A 22,498-nucleotide genomic window follows, 5' to 3' on the forward strand; every position below is an offset into this window, starting at 1 on the left:
AAAGGTGAAACAACTAAAGTTTGAGTAAATGATGACAGAATTTAAATTTTTGGGTGAACTCTCCCTTTAAGACAATCGAAACCGCTTAAGAATTTAAGTTTTCTTATCAATTTTTCCCCCCCGGGGTTTTCACCTTTAAGAGGGGAATGATCGGCATAGAACCTCGAGGCAGGAATTGAACTCGGGTCACCTTGAACACCGGAGTGCCATGTGTCGACGCACTAACCCCCACACCTTTGGTGCCGATGCCTTCTAGTCATTTTGACCATCATTTTATTATAACTATTACAAATGAAACTGAGAAGAGTTCAGTTACTACAATACCTCAAAAAAATATAAAAACAGCTGTTTCATATCTGACAAAAAAGCTTTATATCAAAAAACACTGTGATATAATTTTACCAATCAAAGGGTACTTATTTTACCCCTTTTACAAGTGCCTTTGGTGTCTCCAGAATGGGTCTGTAAAGTTTCAGCTTAAAATACCCATCAGATAATTTATTATAGCCTCCAGAATGCCCGTTTTGGTGTTTGAGTACAGGGCTGTTTTTGTAGCCTGTGGATTTAACTGCAAACGTGCATGTCTGCTTCTCCTGCATCACATCAGATAAACAGCAGTCAGTGATGGAGAGAGACATAGATGAAGCTGAAATACAGCTCATAAGTCAAAAATGCTAGTTCATGAATTTGTGGTGTTTATTCAAGCCTTTCTGAAAAGATGAGTCACACACAAATGCTGTTTGCAATACACACACATATTAGCGTTTAGTGACACACGGTAAGAGTTTAAAAATTGCATTGCGATTTCTATTTTTAAAAACCTTTACAAATAGGCTGTATTAAAAATGTTTTAAACGTTTAAAAATCACGGAGAGTTGGAACAAATATTTTATTTTAATTCCAGTTTCTTTACAAAAAATGTTCGGAGGACACGTGTATACATACTATAATTGAAACATGGTGCCTGTCAATCAATTTGGTGGGCAGAGAAAAGCACACGCCTACATCACATTGCGGCGGGCATCAAAATGACTGGAATTTGAATCCTATTTTAGCTTCAGAAAATTAAAAAAATAGACTTATTGTCTTTGTATCTCCCTAATATGACAGTAGACATACCATACAGTTCTATCCAATCAGCTTACAAAAGGTGATTTTGATTAGGTTCCCTTTAAAACAATAATCAATCCTACTGTCTACACTTTTCAACAGTAATATGACGTGCACCAGTTTCACAATACATAGTAATATACATTAACATTTAACAAGTGAAAACAACTTGATTAGTGTATATTTATAGCTAATTGAATTACATTTCATTAATAAATATGATCAAATTATGCAAATGATGCTTGTTCGTTCCAGCCATTCACATTATCATTGTTTGCATTGCTCAAAGCCGACAGTGAAGCAATCACTGCAAACAATTTTCTGCTTGTTTGCGCCCTGTGTCAGTTTTGTCTGAGTGCACGTGTGTATGTGTGCGTGCTGGCTTTCTGTTGCCTTGTAGGCAAATAAAGCAGCGAAGCCTTGAATAAATGCGTCTTTGTGTTTTGTATGATGTGGAGTCATATGTGGCTCCATCCAGCACCTCTCTTCCAAGGGCGCCTTCACTTCCTGAGGCAGAAGAGAGACTGCCATTCACAAAGAGCCCATTCACAACCTTCAGCAAGCCAATCTGCGGCCTCCATGAGGGTGAAGGAAACATTATATTTCTGAATGGATGTGAATCTGAATTTGTACACGTGTGAAGTTTGTGGATGGTTTGATTCTTTGTGTGTGCTATGTTGTTGTAGTTTTTTTTTCCCTCTCTGCTAGTATTTCTGTCTGTTTGGTGTTTATGAATGAAGTTGGTGTATAGCCTGAAGGTTGTAGTTGTGTGTTTGGCCAGCACTAATGAATATGACAGGCTTATTTATCACGCTTTAGCTCAAGCCTCAGGACAAATAACTCATCCTCGGTTAAACAACACGGCTTTCCTCACTGTATCACACACAGATCCCGACATTAATAAAGTGAGGCAGTGAGGGTTTTCTTTTATAAGTGTTCTTACAATTTAAGGAAAGACACAATTTTTTGATGGGTAGCACGGTGGCTCGTGGTCAGTAGTTTCTGTGTGGAGTTTGCATTTTCTCCCCTTGTTGGCCTGGGTTTTGGCTGAAAGGGCATCTGCTGCATAAAATATGCTGGATAAGATGGCGGTTCATTCCGCTGTGGTGACCCCTGATAAATATGGGACTAAGCCAAAGGAAAATTAATCAATTAACTTTTTTTTTGTATTTAGCCTTTGTATGAAGCTGTTTTGATCAGTTTTGTTTTTATTTGGTTTAAAAAGAGTCAGATGGGGTCCAAAAATTAGCATTTAGAATAATATTTATTGCGTGTTTCGAATTTGTGTTGGGACAATATGAAGGAATTGAGATGAACTATTACTTTATTAGTTGATTGAACGTAAAAAAAAAAAAAAAAAATAAATAAAATTGTCCAAAAATAAAAAATAAAGACTTGAGTTGTTTTGCATCAAATAAATAGTTTGAACAAACAATAAATGCATTTTTTTTAGTCTGTAGAAAGGAATACACACAGGTTTGTAATGATATAACTTGATATCATCATTTGAGACGTGAAACATCTATATATATAAATAGTTGTATTGATTTTTTAATCAATCAAAAACCAATCAATCAATCAATTAGCTAGCTAGCCAATAATTAGATAAATAATACAGCAAATGTCTCTGTGAAAATTAAACTCTGATATTGATACTGAATGGCGAATGAAAAGAAAACCTCAAATTTTTTCCGGATGGCATCAATGATGACGGGTGTGTGTGTCTGTGGTGCTTTACTTTAACTGGTAGGTGCAGGTACATGTACACTTCAATAATGCGGCTAAAATAGGAATATTTTGTGTCCTAATTCGATTTGTGCTTACGAGAATTATATGTAAAGTGCTATTCCATCGCATGGTTTATTTGTATGGTGGCAGTAGTTGCAGCCTTTACTTTTGGACGTGGCAACCTTTAAACGGTGAAAAATTGAGTTACGTCACAACCACCCAAAGCAAAGAGTGACGCGCAACACTGAGGTAGCCCATTAAAATAAATAATATTTAAATAATTAAAAATGTTATTTTTTAATTAATTAAGTAAAATAAATAATATTTTACTAGATATTTTTCAAGATACTTCTATACAGCTTAAAATCACATTAGCTAGGCTCATTAGGTTAATTAGGCTGGTTAGGGTAACTAGGCAAGTTATTGTATAACGATGGTTTGTTCTGTAGACTATCAAAAAACAATATAGATCAAAGGGGGTAATTATTTTTACTTTATAATGTTTTTAATAGTTTTTTTTTTTTAACTGCTTTTATTTTAGCCAAAATGAAACAAAAAATACTCTACACATGAAAAAATATTTTTAGACAAACTGAAAATTTTCTTGCTCTGTTAAACATCAATAAATTTAAAGGGGGGCTAATAATATATATATATATATATATATATATATATATATATATATATATATATATATATATATATATATATATATATATATATATATATATATATAATTTATTATTATTTTTTTTTTTGCATTATAAACATTTTATAAAAAGCTTTAAATCTTAACTTCATATCTTTAATTATTAGAAACATTATGTGTTCAATATGTGTATTTTACAGGGAACATTTTATAAATGTATAGCAGAAAGCAAAAATACACCTAGGCAATGACAACAGGCATCTGAAAATTGTCTGTGTATGTATGTGCATACATTGTGAACATCACTGTCAGTTTTCGCTACAGACACAAATGATTCCTCCCATCATGCCACTCATGATGTGTATTTCAGCTCTCATTTATTTAAATTCACCATTACACACCCACAGTAAATCCAGCATAATAACCAGATACCATATTGCAGTTTTCATGTAACATTAGTCTTCTCAATCTGAAAAGATCTTTATAAGATGAACCACATATTGCCTTTCTCAATTCACTCGCTTTATTTGTTCTGCGTAAACACTGTGTGATATTTATTTACTTTCACCGCGCGAGGGGCTTAATGGATAACAGCTGGGAACAGAATACCCTGCAATAATACACTGATTTACATAAGGCTCTCTCTGTACCTTCTCGTTTTTTCTCCTCTAGAACACCATGCTCTGGTACTTTGAGTGGTATGGCAATTTGATTTACACATTAATATGCATGCTCATACACGAGCACCTCTTTTTCCTGACAGCGGAGATGCCGTCAGTGCGTCTTATCTCTATAATGATGCTCAGAATAAGAGATGATGGTCTGTTGTCATCCTCACTGCTTTATTATGAGTGGCGAGGTATGGCTTCTCCCCCATCCCATAATCCCAATTTGAAGCTTAACTGCCTTGCCGTTCGACCCTGTTGAGTTCATATGACTCAATCCCCAAAGGCACTACAAAAAGCGCGAGGGCATCGATAATTTTCATATTCATATACACGAGGTCTTTGGTTTCCCCTGGTTCGCTTCATGGTTGATGGCTCCTTTGGGAAGCTGTAGGTCTTGGTCATGCAGAGGAAGGTTAAGGGAAGTTCAGAAGTGCCAGGCTGCTTTAAATCATATCGAAAGGGGTATGCTGAGTTAATTTGGCTTAAGGCTTTAGGCAGTGTTTTACTGAGCCAATGGAACGCCACAGTCTCACAATGCACTGCATCCCTAAATTCTCCCACCCTCCCATCTGTTCACCAATTGACTAGAGTATGCGAGCTGTAATAATGCAGTTTTCGCCATGTTACAGTAGCTAGAGCTACACGATTTGGAGAAAAAAAAATCAAATTGCAATTTAACATGATGATTTCCTACCATTTGATATAAGAGAGTGTACATAAGATACAGCAGTGCTGTATATATTCATCTTTGTTGTCATTAGTTAAATAAAATAAAATGATTCTTTGTTAATGCTTGCATTAACTAAAGTTAGCAGTATTAAATCATAATAAATGTTGCATTAGTATTTTTTGTTATTAGTTCTAATTAACTAAATGTGAACTAATGCCGAGTTCAGACTGCAGGATTTTCAAAGTAGTCATGTCACAGATGTTTTCACACTGCATGACTATCTGGGCTAGCATTTCATCGCTGCTTTGTTTACACTGCATGATGGATCGGCGACAGGGACTTTCACATTGCATGACTTTACTATAGGAAGAATCGCCGACAACTTCGTCCAAACTACGTCTCACAGCCAAAAACACATCGTATATCTTTTGTTATTAACTACATAATGAGAAAGAAGCCATTAATGGGGTAGAACATGTACATGTTTGCTTACCTGGGTTTAAAGGGAATTAGCCATTTCTCCTCAACGTTGATAATAAACTAATTTCTTTCTGTGTGAAACGTCAAACAGACACAGTTGCTCCTGAGTCCTGTCAAACCTCCACTAGTTTTTTCTCCATTTCGTGGGTCCAAATAAACCAAAAAAGAGCGCTTTTAACTTCTCCCCAGCCTCCTGCTGGCCAGCAGCAGGTATACACACACGTGTACACAAGTGAATGCTGCTCTCTCATTGGCTGTAGGCGATCGCTGATGTTATTTTCAGTCAAAACTCAATTCACACAGCATGATTTAAATCGCCGACAGCTCCAGATATTCAGCATGCCAAATATCTCACAGGCATCGGCGACTCATCGGCGATTCTCTCAGATCGCGTCTTTAAAAGTTCATACTGTGTGATTGTCACTCACATGCACGAGCACCGATTTGCCTGTGATTTCAGGCATTTGCCAGCGGTTTCTCAAAACCTGTCGGCGAGCCAAAATCGGGGCTAAAATCACGCAGTCTGAACTAGGCATAAGTGTAAGGTGTAACCATCAATATTTATTAACTGTCTATAGATGTGGAAGTATATACCGTGTGCATTAAAGGGTATCATATTTTAAACTTTAGTTAATGTGTAATGTTGCTGTGTGGACATACACAACATCTCTGAATGTAATATGCTCAAAGTACAATGCAAAGTGAAACATTGGCTTTTAGAGTTAGCTTAGCAAAGCCTACAGCGAATGACGTTTGGGGACTATAAAAATGCATCCAGGTTTATGAAGTCACAAACCCTTCAGGTTACGTGCATACAACCTGCGCAGTGAAGGGGTGTGGCCAGATGCACAGTAATGTTATAGCAATGGAAGCTAAAATGGTTTTCAAACGCTGCTGTGTTCATAGAGCTTCTTCTGTTTCTTTCTGGGCTTCCAAAAGACATGACAACATATATATGAAGAGTTTTGTTGCAAAACGAGATGTATCCATTTTGAGAAATGTTGGTTATTTGACATTATTATTTAAGACATCAACAGTCAGTTTATTCACGCTTTTTATACATTAAACTATTACTTGAGCTCAGTGAAGGCCAGGAACACTCTCCAGTATAAATCCAGGATATTTTTTATTTAACTTTGTTCCCAAATAGTTCATAAATAAGTCAAAAACCATGCCATATTGCAAGGTATTTATCTTACCACTGCCAAACATCTTAAATTGGTAAAAAAAAACAATATATCATAAATATATAAAATAGTATATACAAAGATTGATTAATAATAAGATTCTGAGTTAGTTGTGGTCAGAACGCGCATAACATTATATATATATATATATATATATATATATATATATATATATATATATATATATATATATATATATATATTTATATCATTTTGCGGAAAAAATGAATATATATATATATATATATATATATATATATATATATATATATATATATATATATATATATATATTATTTTTTATTTTTTTTCTTTCCCCGCAAAATGCTATATATATCCACCTTAGGCTATATTCTACTACAGTAATACCATTAAGTCGCGGTGTCACAGTTCTTGCCTCTGTTGCACCGAGTCCGCAACACAAGATCACCTCGCCCTGTCATATTTAATGAACTATTTCACTGTAATAATAATAATCATCATCATCATCATCAGGACCTGACCAGCCACTGTGGCTATAGTTGCGTTTCCAGTCACAATTTTCACGCAAGAAAAAGGGAGCGCGCACGCGTTTTAAACAGTCGTGCGCATTACAACAGCTTTGGCACAAGTGATCATCCTCTCATACAGTTTTCACAGTCAGACTCTATCAGGCACTTATCTTGGGTGCATATTTGTGTTAAATTTATATATTTAAATGCCAGCCTTTTTTGATTTACTAATCGCAACATTTCAAATTGTGATTACAATTTAAATCTACATAAATACATTTGTGTGCACATAAAAATAAGGACAGTTTGTTGGAGTCAGTATATTTCACACATTTACGAGCACTGAGCACTCAAACAAGTTTCCATCAAGTTTGCAAATGAAGGCCTTTGTTATTCTCTAGAATAAGGGTTATATAAACCTGTTTCTGAAGGGCCACTAGGTGTGTTCAGCATAATGTATAATTACAGTAATTTCATTCACAAACGTTAAAATATGACTTGAAGCTATTAACACATCACACATTACTCATTTCTGTGGCTACACAATCAACGCCTAAACATTAAGGCTTCGCAAATATTCAGGCTTTGTCTTTAAGTCCCATTGATCAAAACCGAAACTGTGTAATCAATTATATAATGGCAAGTTATTTTTGCCTGTGTTCTGAATGATGTACACTTTTTCCCTTCCTGATGCCTGAACTCTCTCTCCCTATACTATTAGCAATGCAAAATGTGTCTGTAGACTCTCTGGTGGCATTCAAACATCAGTGAGTGAGGAGCAAAAACAAAAGCCTAACAAAAGTGGTTGAAGCAAACCCCCTTGTTAGAGAACAGCCCTTTTTACAGATGTGATTAGTCGATCGGATCGCAAGTAAACAAGGAGACATATTCCCTTTGACACCTGCTTTTCAAATGTGTCTCTTTTGTCCATTCCTCTAATGAGGGGGGTCTGTGGCATGTGGATAGGGTTTCTCCAATCATTCCCACTCAGTTTATGAATGAACTCAGCAGGCAGAGAGAAGGTGGTTTTCATGGCTACACTTCAACAGCAATCCGACTGAATGCTTTTTCGATCACCCCTGGGTGTGTAACTACCAATTCATCCTGCTTGAAAAAGGTATTAGTACTTTTCAATTTGTTATGGCACATACGTGAGCAAACTTAATTATATTCTCTCTCTCTTTTTTTTGTTGTTGGATATTTCTATTTTATTTATTATTTGTGTTTAAGAGATTGTGGAAGATCATTTTTGGTTTAATTTAAAGCTGTTTATACATTTGAATATGTTGTATTTTGTGGATAATTCACTACTTTGTCCAGTAAATGTTCTTTATTAGTCAGAATAATCACTATTATCATAGTTTCAATAATGACCAAAATAATCCTGATCATGATTTTGATATTCGAGCAGCCCTCAACATGGTGCCTACATGGAATCTAAAAATACAGGTTCCAAATTGTAATTATCATCTGTATGAGGATGTGATTGCATTTTACTATGACATGAAGACAGCTGACTTCTAATGCATCCCCAAATGTACTGTAATTAAACACTTGAACTGGCTAATCACAGTCTTCACTTTATATGGAATAAAAGCATTCCAAGAATTAGGAAAGCGTTTTTAGAAAGGCAACAAAAGTTGGGGGATTGGCGCTGCCCAACTTTATGTATTACTATCAGTCAGAAGAATAAACCTGTAGGGGTAGAGATGGAGCAGACATCCTGTGGGACAGCGTCTCTATTTTCAATGCTTTCTGTCCCACTACCACTTAATAGAAAGGATCTGCCAAACAATCTATTGGTCAATAGTTTATTTAAAATATGTGCTCGGTTTAGGACACATTTTTAGCAAAAACAAGCACTTTCTTTATTACACATTACTTCCAATACATTGTTTCCACCAAGCTTAATTCATCATTCTTAGATCATGCTTTTCAGATCCAAGTGTGTTGGAGCTAGAATATCCTGGACATTAATAATAAACTCTAAATGCACATGCATGTTCTGAACACAACATTGCAGTTTTATCCTGAAATGTTATTGGCATGCATCACACATGCTCTAGTTCTGTGAATTCCTTTAGTATCGTTGGTTATTAAACACAATTCCCTTGTGCCAGATGTTCCTAATGCATAATCCAAATGCACAAACACACACACACATATACACACACACACACACACGTGTTTGAGGGGTGTGTCTGGAGCTTACCCCTGCACGCCACACATGCTTGATCCCTCCACTCCAGAACAATGCCACAAAGCCCTCAAAGTTTGACCTTTCGCTGTGAATGGTTGCCGTGCCAACAGCCGCCGCAGCAGATGCCGAGAAGCCATCTTTACTCTCAAACCCTTTGACCCGCAAAAACTGCAAACTACCATTTGGTTTTCCCATGCACCGAGGGAGGGGAATTGATTGAGCGTTGTCTTTCGTAGCTCATATTCAGTAGCCTTAGATGGTTATTGCATTTGAAAACGGCCATATTAAATAGGCCAACAGGAAGCAAGTAGTCCTTTGTGGTTCATGTATTGGGCATTCCAGTAAAGGTAATGGTGAGCATCATGTAGTTGTACAGCAGTAATGGGGTCAAAGAATTCCTCAGCAGTTGGGTCTGTAGATGATTGTAATGTTCTATGGTTTGTGATGCAGGTACAGAGAGCTGGTGGACACCATCATCACTGACAGGAAGAAAGCAACCGCAGAGGAGAAGTGCCGGCACATTCTGCTGCATTGTAAACTCCAGGGATGGCAGGTGAGTTAACAAACATGTCTTCAGTGGGGAGAACTCATATGGGATAGAGATGCTCTGTTCCAAGACTTGTTGGAAACCTGTGGTGATTATGGGATTTGAAGACACCATGGACTAGGGCTGGGAGGATAAATCAATGTTTTGTGATTCACCGATTGATCCATACATTTTTAGAATGCACCGATTCCCTCTGGAATTGATTCTGAGCTTAATTTTTAACAGCAGATGGAGATCTAGACTAGTTTTTATTCTTACACTCTTAGGGAGAATCAAGAAAGAGCACTTGTGCTTTCGGTCATGTACTTCCACCATGGCTTTTGTGTCACTGGATTAATGTAAATAGCTCACTGTGAAGACTCTTGCAATTCATTTAAGCATTCATTGTTTGCCTAACCTTACACATACCTTTGAAATGTAGGAGTATGGCTGTTTCTAAAGCCCACTAGGCTATCTGGTGGTAAAAACTAAGCTCATTGATTCTAAAGAGAATTGCAATTCAGGAATGTGGTTAGAAGGGCTTCCGCTGCATAAAACAGCCAATTCAATTCCATTTAATTCATTTTAATTTCTGTAGTGCTTTTACAATGTAGATTGTGTCAAAGCAGCCTTACATAAAAGATTATAGTTAATTGAAACTGTGTCAGTTCAGTTTTCAGTGTTGAAGTTCAGTTTAGTTCAGTTCAGTGTGGTTTAATTTTCACTGCTGAGTTTAAACACTAAAGAGCAAATCCATCCATGTGCAGCTCTACAAATCCCGAACCATACAAGCCAGTGGTGATAGCAGCGAGGAACAAACATCACCAATTGACAAAAGTGAAGGGAAAAAAAGCCTAGAGAGAAACCAGGGTCAAACTTTTATGTCTTTTGGGAAGTGTTCCCAGCTCAGTTGCCCTAAATAATGTAGACTAACAATCCTTTAGAGGATTTGGATTTCAAAAGCATCTGCCAGAGTAATTGGTGGTTCATTTTACTGTGGCGATCCCTGATAAATCAGGGTCTAAGCCGAAGGATAGTAAGAGAAGTTAGTATCACAATCCATTCAGGTTCTAAATGATTTTTTTCTATTCCCAAAGCATTGATTATAATCCCAGCCCTACCATAGACATGGCAGTGTCAGACCCAAAGCACTTGCAGCTTATCAACAGAAAAGAGCTTGTCTAGTAATGGTAGCAGAGATGTCAAAAAGTGGTGAGGTTATGTTGGGTTGTTATGGGCCAGTTGTTTTGGTGCATTCAAACTTCAACAATGTTTTGCAAAAATCAACTAGTGCAGCTTTAACTCTTATCTACCTTACTTTAAATGCCTAATTTGGAGCAAAATGGAAGACAACATCAGATTCATTATTTATAGAAAAGGAAAATTTTGTATTGCCATAGATATGTATGTAACGAACATGTCAACCATGTCATCTGAATCCCTGGACAAATGAGATAACATTTCACAAGTGTTAAAGTTTGTATTTTAATTTATTATTACAGGTTTTCAAATAACCTGTTAAAAACCTGTGTTATTTTACATTGACAATATTATTTGCTGAAATATATGTTGCAGACACAGAGTAAACTTGCTCTCGGACCAGCTTTGACCATTCCAATATTGCAGAAGTCTTGCATATAGCAGCCCATGTAAACAAACCAATGATGTATAGAGATGAATCTATGTGTATTACAGTAACATCAAATCCAAAATGCCAGAGAAGAGCAATATTGATGCTTGATTTTTGTAAATCAACATTATGATTACTAGTGATTATTTTTGTTTAGTGATTATTTGTGTTTTCTGTGCTTTAGCTCAGTAACAATCTCCAGTCAAAGTATTAAACTCAACTGAAGTAGAGACTCTGCAGTAGTGTGCTGCCTGTGTACAGTGTTTTGAATAAGTTACTTACAAGAATTCATAGCAAACACTGCCTTAGCTGTCTACACTAAACAGACAGGGGGAAAGCATGTTTTTCTCTGTTTAGTTAAGTTTTTACTCAAATTTTAACCCTAAAATGTAAAATCAACTTAAAACAAATTTTTTTATTTTATTTATTTTAATTTTTATTTAAATAGTCACTGCATGCGACAGTGCTGACATTATCAGTTATGTTTAATGAATGAACAAACACTATAATCAGATACATTCTACAACCTGCTGCTATAAGCTCCACCTTTCAGCACAGTGGTTACAACCCAATGTCTTTAACCCTTGCGCACTGTTCAAATTTGCTACCTTTTGTTTTGTTCAGGATGAAAACATCCACTAAATTTAACCGGTGTAAAAATGCTAAATTTAACTGCTTTTATTTAATCTTTTCGGAAAAAAAATGTTTTTTCCCAAGCCAGTGATTTATATATTTATATTTTTATATATATATATATATATATATATATATATATATATATATATATATATATATATATATATATATATATGTGTGTGTGTGTGTGTGTGTGTGTGTGTGTGTGTGTGTGTGTGTGTGTGTGTGTGTGTGTGTGTGTGTGTGCGCGTGCGTGTGTGTGAATCTGATGCATTTTTTCTGCAATTTATTTGATTATTTATTTGATTATTGTTTTCATCCATAATAGCAAAAGGTAGTAAATTTTCCCACAGTGTATTGTTAAGTTTTTTATTTTTTTTTTTTGTCACTAAAAACTATTCCGCTAGCTAAAACAGAAAAAGTTATGGCCAAATAAAAAGTGCGTGAAAATTTCCCTAACAGCACATAAGGGTTAATATGTCTGAACAATAAATACAAACAGCTCTGGACTTTTTTCAAAATGTATCTTAAATGTATTTAAACAATTACGTAAACTGAACAAGCAGAAAAAAGGCTATATTCTCATTCATGTATATAGGCAGTAAACCCAAAATGTGCGATTACCTCTTTTCTTCTCTTGCGCAGATGGGCAACAGTAAGGTTTTCTTGAGATACTGGCAGGCCGATCACCTTAATGACCGCTGCCATCAACTGCACAGGAAGATTATTATCTGTCAGAAAGGTAAAATGAACAGCAGAGATTATGTGCTCATCCTTTATGATCTGTCAGCGGCCTCATATTTTGACTTCATCATCTGTATGTGTGTTTCAGTAATGCGTGGCTGGTTGGCCAGACAGCAGGTGCGTCGCAGGCTCACTTCTAGGAAACAGGAGCTCTGCAATGTCCAGCGGTTCCTGCAAGGAGCTGAGGACTTGGGTTTGCGCACTTATGACAACCTGGTCATTCAAAACGCAGCCGATATTGCTAGAGAGAACGACCGCCTGCGGGGTCACATCAGTGCTCCACCACTGGGAGAGCGACCAGAACCTGTGGGCAAAGAAGAAGATTCGCCTAAAAGGTAAATACTCAACTCACAGGATTAAAAAAACAAAACAAAAAAAGTAGTCTTTATTAGGCCCCGTTCACATTACACAATTTTTATTGTCGGTTAAGACAATCAGTGTGTCATATTAAGCTATTTTGTTTAGATGCTCTCCTGACATGTCATAGCTACCAAATATGCCAGACTACAGTCAGTCATCGTGCAATGTATACAATATGCATTTTGTCATATGCATATTATTTTTATTATTTATAAATTATAAAGATTTCGATTATGGATGTAACAATTCACCGTGAGCTGGTTGAAAATCCATTCAAATATGTGATGATTCAAACCGGTAGAAATGTTGAACGAATCGCGATACATGGTTTAAAGTGAGGGGGCGCTGTGTTTACAGGCGCAAGCTCGCTTTACCTACACATCAGCGGTGAGCAAAAGGTGAGACGGCAGAGTAAAATGACCGTGGTGAAGTGTGCCAGACAAAACACAAACTGTCTGCAAATACTGCAAAAAAGACGCTTACTTACACTAACAGAACAACAAATATGATTCACATAAACCATCAGTATAGTGATAAACTACTGGCACAGACATCTATATGCAAAAAATAAAATATTTATTATCCAAACCATGTGGACCGGAGGATTTGCAGCTCCGCTTGCTCTGACTAGTGCTACCGAGATCACTGGTGCATCAGTGTTTTCATAGCGAAAGTGTGAAGATGTTTTCAGACTGAAAGAGAAAGTTGATCATTACAGAAGCAGATATTACATTATTTTGACCCTGTCTTCAAATTAGTGTATGCATATTTGTAATAATTTGCTCATTATTATTGAATATTTAAAAATGTTCAAGGTTATCTCTTCTTAAGTGTTTCATATATATATATATATATATATATATATATATATATATATATATATATATATATATATATATATATATATATATATATATATATATATATAATATTTGTTTTTGGTTTTTTTTGTTTTTTTTATGCCAGTGGTCAGTTCCCTGGATCAGAGGGCTTATTGGCCACCTCTGTACACACTGCTCTCTGGTTTAGGAAAGGCGTTCTTCTTCACACCAGCCCTCTCAGCCCCAGTAAAAGAGTTTTCTCTACAGCAGGGGACATTGAAAATGTGCAAAGATATCAGTTTATACCAGACAACATAAATAAGCTGATATTTCTTTTTTAAAAATGGTAAATCTCAGCACAGTCACAGTTTTAGTTTGTTTATATTAGTTTCTTCTTTAGTTTTTATTATTCTTTTTTTTATTATTTGTTTTTAAAATAGCATTTAGTTACAGCAGAAAAAGAAAAAGATGAAAGGGCTCTTCACCTTAAAGTTGTTTCAAATAACTTTGTTCAAAAAAATTGTGACTAAATTGTATCGTACGTTTAAGATCGTTAATCATATCGTGAGTCAGGTAAAGTCTCAGTAATTGTCTGATTATAGTTTACATGGTAACTCCTAGGGATGGGTACTGAAATTCAGTACTTTATCAATATCGGTGCTAAACTATAAAAGACATTAACGGTTCTGCTATTGGTACTGGAGAATTATTGCTACATAAACATTATCTACAGTAGCATAATTTAACTGACCAACAATTTCTAATTTGCAATTTTTGATATTCAACCCATACACTTGCACTAAATAAATGGTGGAGAGAACCAAACGGTCGAGAGTATGGTTGTATTTCACCCGAGTAGACACTATGTGCTAGCAGTCAGTCATATAAGGTCTCTTTAAATTAGTAAAATGTTAATAATATAATAAACACATTCAGTTGCATTGAAAAAAAAAAAAAAAAAAATATATATATATATATATATATATATATATATATATATATATATATATATATTTTTTTTTTTTTTTTCCTAAACATTAAAAATGTATTTACATCACTGTATTTACAAATAGATGAATAATTCTAAACTATGCTTATTAAAAAATTATAAAGAAATAATAATAAAAAAACATCTTATTTTCATCTCCAAAATGGTATTAATTTAATTACAAACACTGTTAACTTATTTATGTGAATATGTTAATGATAAATCAAAAGCATTAGCTACAGTGGATTGTTTAACTGCATTTTGCAACTCAAAGAGGGTATTTTCAACTGATGGGAGCAAAAGAAGCCAAGAAAGCTTCCGACTTCTGCCAGAAAAGGCAAACATGTTGATTTTTCCCCAGAAGAATGGTTAAAACCTTGTCATTTGCAGCCTAACCTACATGTTCTTACTATGCTACTTCAAACCTTTGCACATTCTTTTTCAGTAAATTTTTCATTTAATTTCACATTTAAAAAGTTATAAAATAAAATGTTGTTATTTCTGTTCAATTAGTTTTTTGGGTTTTATTTTTTCATTTAAAAAAAGCTACACAAAAGTATACAGATAAGAGTACCGTTAAAGTACCAAACCGATAATTGGTATCAATAAAAGTAGTTATACCATTAAAATCTTAATGATACCCATTACTAGTAACTCCAGTACCTACTACAGAAGTGCCTCGGCTATCAATTGCTGTGATAACACATTTGTCTTTTACAAATCCCTACATTACCCTACATCCAGCTAACAGTGTAATTCTGAACGAGGATTTAATGATCTCTTTAGAATAGTCAACATGAGTTTCTATATAAACATCACAATTTAATGCAATATTAAAAGCAGGTAGTGGAGCTACATATGAGGTAATAAGATTGTTTATGTAAAGGGCTCCTGTCTCTACTGTTTAAGCAGATATTGTAATAAAACATATCAAAAAAATAATCAAATTCATATTGGTGTTCCTTAGGGGATTGACATCTTTTGTCTGCTGAAATTGAATCTGATTTGGCAGCTCAGATCTGTCTGCGCTACTGTGAAACTTCCTCTTGAAGGATTATATTAGACACACTAACAGTCTAAATTATATTGGAGTGCCTGATTATATTATACACTGCAAAATGTGCCATCTTCAACTCGGGTTCGTGGAACCTATAAAAATTCATGGGAGATTTTATTGGTTCTGCTTGTTCTCCTCTTGCAAATAAAACAGGAACAGAGTGAGCCTTCATTTGTCACTGATGTGAGAAGCGTTTGCACTCTTTGAAATATTGTGGGATTTTAGCAAAAGGAAAGACTGATGTCTGAGTTGTAGATGCAGTTTGCATTGAGATAAAGAAAAGCAAAACAACTTACCCACAAAATTACCTTAACCAAAATAACCTACTGTAACTTACTACAAATTACCTTGATATTTTTTTTTCTTTGATAATCAGTATCCAAAACTGAACTCATAATCACAGTGTGTATATACTGTAAACAAAAAAGGGGGAAAAATGTTGCCCTCCTGTGAAATTTGTATTGTTTTTTTTGTTTTGTTTTTTTACTTTATTTGCCAAGTGATGGAATATGATTTTGGAGAAAGTATTATTTGTTTTAGTTGATGCATTTTAAGGTCAATATTATTATCCCCCTTAAAAAAATTTATATTCTTTTTTTTAATAGGCTTAAAAAAAACACTGCTGTACAATGACTTGCCTAATTGACGTAGTTAAGCCTTTGAATTGCAAATTCAATACTAGTATCTTACAAAGTAACTAGAAATATGTGATGTTCAGTCATCATGGCAAAGACAAAATATATTAGTTATAAAAATTATTATGTTTAGGGTTGTCACGATACTGGAATTCGGTACTAATCGATACTGAAATTGTAAAAACCATTTCCATTTCCCCCAAACATTTTAACGCTTTTAGCGCTGATATGCCATTGTGTTCATGTGCTCAACAGATGTGACCATGATTGGCCGTGAAGGTCATTGGTTCACCAAACTCATTGCTGTTTACTGAGTGTAAACACTGATACAGGGACACTGGGGCATTTTAAAGGCGCGATTCATCAGTGGATCACTTGTATGTCAGCTTATAGACAATCCAGCTGATCAACATGACTTTGAAACGCTCCAGTGTCCCTGTATCTGTGGTTACACTTGGTAAATAGTAGCGATTTTAGTGAATCAATGACCTTCCCAACCAATTACAATCATTTCTGTTGAGCATGTGAATATAATGGCAACTCAGCTCTGTTTAAGAACAAGCCCAAATGTTTGCAGGAATTGGACGGTTTTAAAATTTCAGTATCGATTGATACTGAATTCCAGTATTGCGACAACCCAAATGTTTGTAAATAGGTTGAAAAAATCTTGTCACTTTGGAAATATGTAAAAAAAAAACAATACAAATTTTACAGGAGGGCTTCATCTGTGTTTAGCAGGAAGTAGTGGCAAAAGGTACCAAAAATCAACAAAGAAAATCTCAAGCACTATATTTAAAGACATTTTTGTTTTAATGACAAAAAAAAATATATATATATATATATATCATACTAATATATCTTCCTATTACCCATTCAACCATGCACAGTTTAGATTGGCTTATGTATAAGCATTAATAGCTGTTGTATTGATATCAGTGGAAAGCATAGCTGAACATAAAGCTATTTGTTTTGTTGTTTCACAGAAGAATGCAATGAACATACATGCATGTATTAGTGTGCCCATTGAGTGCTATATGACCATCTGCTCTTATGAAGGGGGTTGGCTTCTTGTTTTTCAAAACACGCACATTCATCACATACATTCACTTTTAGCATCACAAATGAGGGAGGTGCCAGGTGACTGAGTGATGGGGGTTTCATAGCTAATCTAGATGTGGCAAACTCAATCAGCGAGTCAAGAGGAGCTCCATGCTGCTAATCAGAGAGAGAGATAAGACCCACCCCCCCACTCCGGGTTACTGAAATCTCCTTAGGGTTTTAAGTCACTGTAACCCCCTACCACCCCCTGTTCCCCGAACACCATCCACCCCAACACACTAATGCTTTTTCTCCAAGAACAACAGATGGTAGACCCAGATTAAAAAGGAAATATCAAATAAGAGTGTGTGTGTCAAATTACAGCATTACAGGAAGCAGCTTAGATTTAAACAATCAACAATGTAAATAATCGTTTGGGGCTTTGGTTTCTGTGTTATCCAATTGATATCCATTAATGTAATGCTAATTTGTATTACACTTTGGTATCATGAGGATAAAAAAAAAGTCTTTAAACGGTTAGTTTACCTAAAAAAAATAAGGATTTCAACCCCCGAGACACCTTTGTTTGTCTTCAGAATCCAAATAAAATGAATGCATTTTCCATAGACAGGTTCTAGACTCAATTAAAGTCCAAAAACCATCCTCAAAAAAAAAACAAAAAAACATTTGCCTTAATTGGAATATTACCAAGATACAAGGATACTTTTGCACACTGTTGGAATATCTAGCCAATTTCATGCGTGTTCAATAAGAAAAGGCCTGGAAAGGGTTTTCTTCAATGCCAAAAATATTAGTACTTTATTAGATACAAATGAATAATTCGATGACAGAGCTCTGGGTTACATTACCCCAATGCAATAGAAGAATTACATTCAAGAGGTTTGCAACTAACATACATTTCCTTACTCTAGCTGTATACACAACTGATATTAACAGGTGGAGTTTTGGTGTAATGTCATTTGTCAGTCATTGTTCAGTCCTCCATTGGCCGCACCTTCGACATACTTCCTCTTTTTCTACGAATTCTCTGCACAACAAAAAGCATACAACTTTCTGTGTTCTGTGTTCAGTTTTAACACCTCTTTACCGACAGGAAGTTTCTGCAGAGCTGAATTTAATTTTGGACCCGCATCTATCTACTTCTGCAAAAATGCTAATTAGTATGCACAGCACTCACCCACAACATTAGAAGTTCAGTTAATATATGACCCTTACATGACCAATACAAATAATTGTTTGATTAAAAGAAAAAGAGACAAAAATTATTTTAAAATGATTCCTATTATCCAACAATACATTAAACCAAAATAATGACTCGATTTAATTGTTTTTGTTTCAGTGTCAGTATATTGCTTGTGTTTACATGCAATGACGTTTAAGTTTCCCTTCAAATATCTTTATGTTTCGAGGATGAACAAAGGTCTCAAGCGTTTGGAACAACATGAAGTTGATTCATTTTAATTTTGAGGTGAATTTAAAATTAGGGTATTCTGAAAAGTTAGTTTCCTTGTTTTTATAAATTAATTTGATTATTCTGTGATTGATGTTTTAAGAATGTGTACTTGCTTGACAACCCAGTTATTGTTTTTTATGTTATCTTCATTGTTAGGGAAACACCCATTCCAGTTAGTGTAGTACGATGAAATCTCTGCGCAGATATTAATAGACAGCTTGACATTGGTGTATTGATTTTATCATGGCTGAGACTAATCTTCTCACATTTGGCAGTCGCTTAGCACCTTAACTGCCCATCATGCTTTAAGAGGGCACATGTGCTTCTAGCCTCATAGTCAGTGAATATTAATATGAGCATATGACTGATTAATGACTTGCTACTTTTGGGAAATGGTAGAAGACACCAGAATAATACCAATCAAGATCAATGGCAAAAATGGCACTAGACAAATCATGTTCCATTTAAATGTGTGTAATTGTTCATTCTTTTGTTTAGGGTTGTTGAAAAAAGTGGGAGAGGTAATGATGTGGCCAACCGTGGGGGGAACCGACCAATTCGGCATTTTCGCTCCAGCTCTGTGCCTCTCCCCCTGGTAATGGACAGCTTGGTACACTCCAGCATTGGGGCATCAATCAAAGCAGCCCTTCAGCCTGCACCACATTCCACTGATGAGGGCAATGGAGGAAGTCTTTCCTCTCCACGAAAACAACCTCCTCCCAAACCCAAACGAGACCCTAATACACGTCTGAGTGCATCATATGAGGCAGTGAGTGCAGGCCTGAGTATTGCACCCAAAGACAGCCCTGCTGAGGGTCAAGCCTCTCCGTCGGGAAGCCCACCAAACACCCAGCTATCTCCTTCTGATCGTATGTATAAATATCCATTCAAACAGGCACTACAAGGCTAAAAGTATGTGGAGACCTCTACAAGTAGACAGTACGTACTGACCTGTAATAATTAACTGAAGCCCTAACTGAGGCAATCCATTCCTGCATCTAAAGGAAAAGAAATTGCAGAAGATTTGATGCTCTTAGGAGGTACTAATGTATATACTTTTTAATTAATTGTGATGTTCAGATGACCACATACTTTTGGCCCTGTGGTGAACATTTTGTTAAACAAAGCAAAAATGTTTTCACCGATCTCAATATTCAGTGCTGTTCTTGGCATTTGAGTAAATTGATTTTTTTCTCTTTCCTTTCTAACCCATCCATCATCCAACAACGCCTCTAGCTCTAGCTAAACCACGCCCTCACAGTGATGACTACAGCACCATGAAGAAGATCCCACCCCCTAAACCCAAACGCAGCCCTAATACCAAACTAACAGGTTCCTATGAGGAGATCTCTGTACCCTCCCCTGCACGCCCCACTGACATGAAACTCGTCAGCCTTGTACGAGGCGGCCACTGCTTTGGGCTTATCCAGCGAGCAGCATCTGCAGATGGCCCCCATTCTTCTGTGCTTAGTCTCTACCCCTGCCAGGATGAGGAGGATGTTTATATTGAGATGGTAGGGGCTTCACGGGCTCTTAGTCTCGCTGACACTCACAGCCCAGAACCAGGCGAGGCAGTTTACGAAGAGATGAAATACTTCCCAAATGACGAGATAGTGTCAACTCCAGTGGTGAAGCCTGAAGCCGTCAATCCCACTCCTCTACCTGCCCCAGTGCTAGAAATTAAGAGGCCTGTGACCCTGATTGAGCAGTCAGGCACACTTGGAGGAAAGCAGCAGGGCAAGGATGGGATGCCATGTGACATCCCAGCTCCATTCCCCAACCTCCTTCCACACCGTCCACCACTTCTGGTCTTCCCTCCATCTCCTGTGACCTGCTCTCCTGCATCAGATGAGTCCCCTCTTACCCCTCTTGAGGTGAAAAAGTTGCCAGTGTTTGAGACCAATCTCAACTACAGCAGTCAAGATGGGGGCAGCCCACTGTCCCCCCAGTACACCCGACAAAGGGCTGACTCTTCCCCAAGTCTTTCCATCTTGATGCCAGACAAGTCCACGCCACCATTGACTCCTCCTCCCCCTCCTCCTCCAGCAGTACTTCCACCTCCCTACCGCCCCCCTTCTCACTTCCCCTTCCCCCCTGAGCCGAACTTCTTGGCCCTGACTCGTGCAGCTTCTGTGGCTAGCACAGAATCCCCCAAAGTCTCACATAAAATGGGGCACGGTCTGGCAGAGACACCCCCAAGCAGTTCTAAGCCTCCCTTCTCCCCAGTAAAGACGTCGCGGCCAGAGCCCCGCAGAGCTCACTCCTGCTCCTCTTCCCCGCTCCTCTTCAACCCTGCCAATGGGAGACCCCTCACCAGCCCTCTTGATGAGCTGAACACTATTTTCAGCTCTGGGCGCAGCCTTCTCCGCAAGTCCACCACAGGAAGAAAGATCAGAGACAGCGGTGAGTGAAAACCTGTACCTTTAGGTGCAATGTATATTAAAGGTGTTGTAACTCCAGTGCTGTTTCTGGCAACGGTTATTAGACACTTCCTATGTAGTTCAGCCACTAAGGCAAGCAAAGCAATGTTAAAAGCACCACAAAGCAACAATATTTGCACAATGCTTGCAGTTGTCTATAGGCATAGCAAGCTGGCATACAAGAAAGTGTTTTACTCCCAAAAATTAGGTAAAGGGCAACGCTGTGGCGCTGTGGGTAGCATCATTTGCCTCACAGCAAGAAGGTCACTGGTTCGAGCCTCGGCTGGGTCAGTTGGCATTTATGTGTGGCGTTTGCATGTTCTCCCTGTGTTCATTTGGGTTTCCTTTGGGTGCTCCGGTTTCCCCCACAAGTTCAAAGACATGTAGTACAGGTAAATTGGGTATGCTAAAATTGGCCGTAGTGTATGAGTGTGTGTGTGTAAATGAGTGTGTATGGATGTTTCTCAGTGATGGGCTGGAAGGACATCCGCTGCGTAAAAACATATGCTGGACAAGTTGGCGGTTCATTCCACTGTGGTGACCTCAGATTAATAAAGGGACTAAGTCGAAAAAGAAATGAATATTAGGTACTGTCATTCATATGTATATGTATTACACACTCCAGACACATGAATCACAGAATTGTCTTGAATCACATATTTTAATAGCTCAAACAGAGTTTGTTCTAACCAGCACACATGGTCATGCTTAGTTTACTACAGGAGAATTAAAATAGTCTGGTTGAATTATAGAAACTTTCCCAGCACTCTTTTGGTTAAATGTCATAGCATATAAGTGGTTATTGAAAGGCACATCCTGTTTAGTTTGGTTTTTCCGGACTCATCTAGTGCCAAGCTTTGTGTTTGTCAAAAACAGTGAGGTCAATGATGATAAAACAGACATTTACCATAAAAGCCACAGCACTCTCTCTCACATACCCATTCAGCTGAAGACAAAGTGTTTATGCTAGATGGTGGTTTAGGCTG

General features: G+C 36.8%; 1 protein-coding gene and 1 long non-coding RNA gene across 19 annotated transcripts in view; one reads left to right on the forward strand and one right to left on the reverse strand.

The window, feature by feature from the left end:
* myo16 (myosin XVI) overlaps positions 1-22,498 on the forward strand; it is a 360,917-nt gene that overhangs the window by 299,386 nt on the left and 39,033 nt on the right. For all 14 annotated transcript variants that reach the window (XR_015499043.1, XR_015499042.1, XM_087267331.1 and 11 more), the window contains 5 exons: positions 9,634-9,736; positions 12,621-12,717; positions 12,808-13,054; positions 19,591-19,961; positions 20,329-21,495. Coding sequence is in view for 12 of the 14 variants with exons in the window: in XM_087267331.1 (XP_087123457.1) it covers positions 9,634-9,736; positions 12,621-12,717; positions 12,808-13,054; positions 19,591-19,961; positions 20,329-21,495 (1,985 nt within the window). In the remaining 2 variants the exon portion in view is untranslated. The remainder of the gene's footprint in view (positions 1-9,633; positions 9,737-12,620; positions 12,718-12,807; positions 13,055-19,590; positions 19,962-20,328; positions 21,496-22,498) is intronic.
* Positions 1-22,498, reverse strand: part of LOC147835238 (uncharacterized) — a 228,888-nt gene that overhangs the window by 82,532 nt on the left and 123,858 nt on the right. Inside the window, exons 3-5 of one of the 5 annotated variants that reach the window (XR_015499122.1) lie at positions 12,854-13,023; positions 12,600-12,706; positions 8,785-9,813 (exon numbers count right to left, since the gene is read on the reverse strand). This is a non-coding gene — a long non-coding RNA (uncharacterized LOC147835238). Of the gene's footprint in view, positions 1-8,784; positions 10,564-11,182; positions 11,340-12,576; positions 12,707-12,853; positions 13,024-22,498 lie in introns of those variants that run through there. The other 4 variants (XR_015499125.1, XR_015499123.1, XR_015499124.1 and 1 more) reach the window with 4 other exon arrangements.

The sequence above is a fragment of the Danio rerio genome, chromosome 9 (assembly GCF_052040795.2).
Source record: "Danio rerio strain M-AB ecotype USA chromosome 9, GRCz13ab, whole genome shotgun sequence".
NCBI classification, from domain to species: domain Eukaryota; kingdom Metazoa; phylum Chordata; class Actinopteri; order Cypriniformes; family Danionidae; genus Danio; species Danio rerio.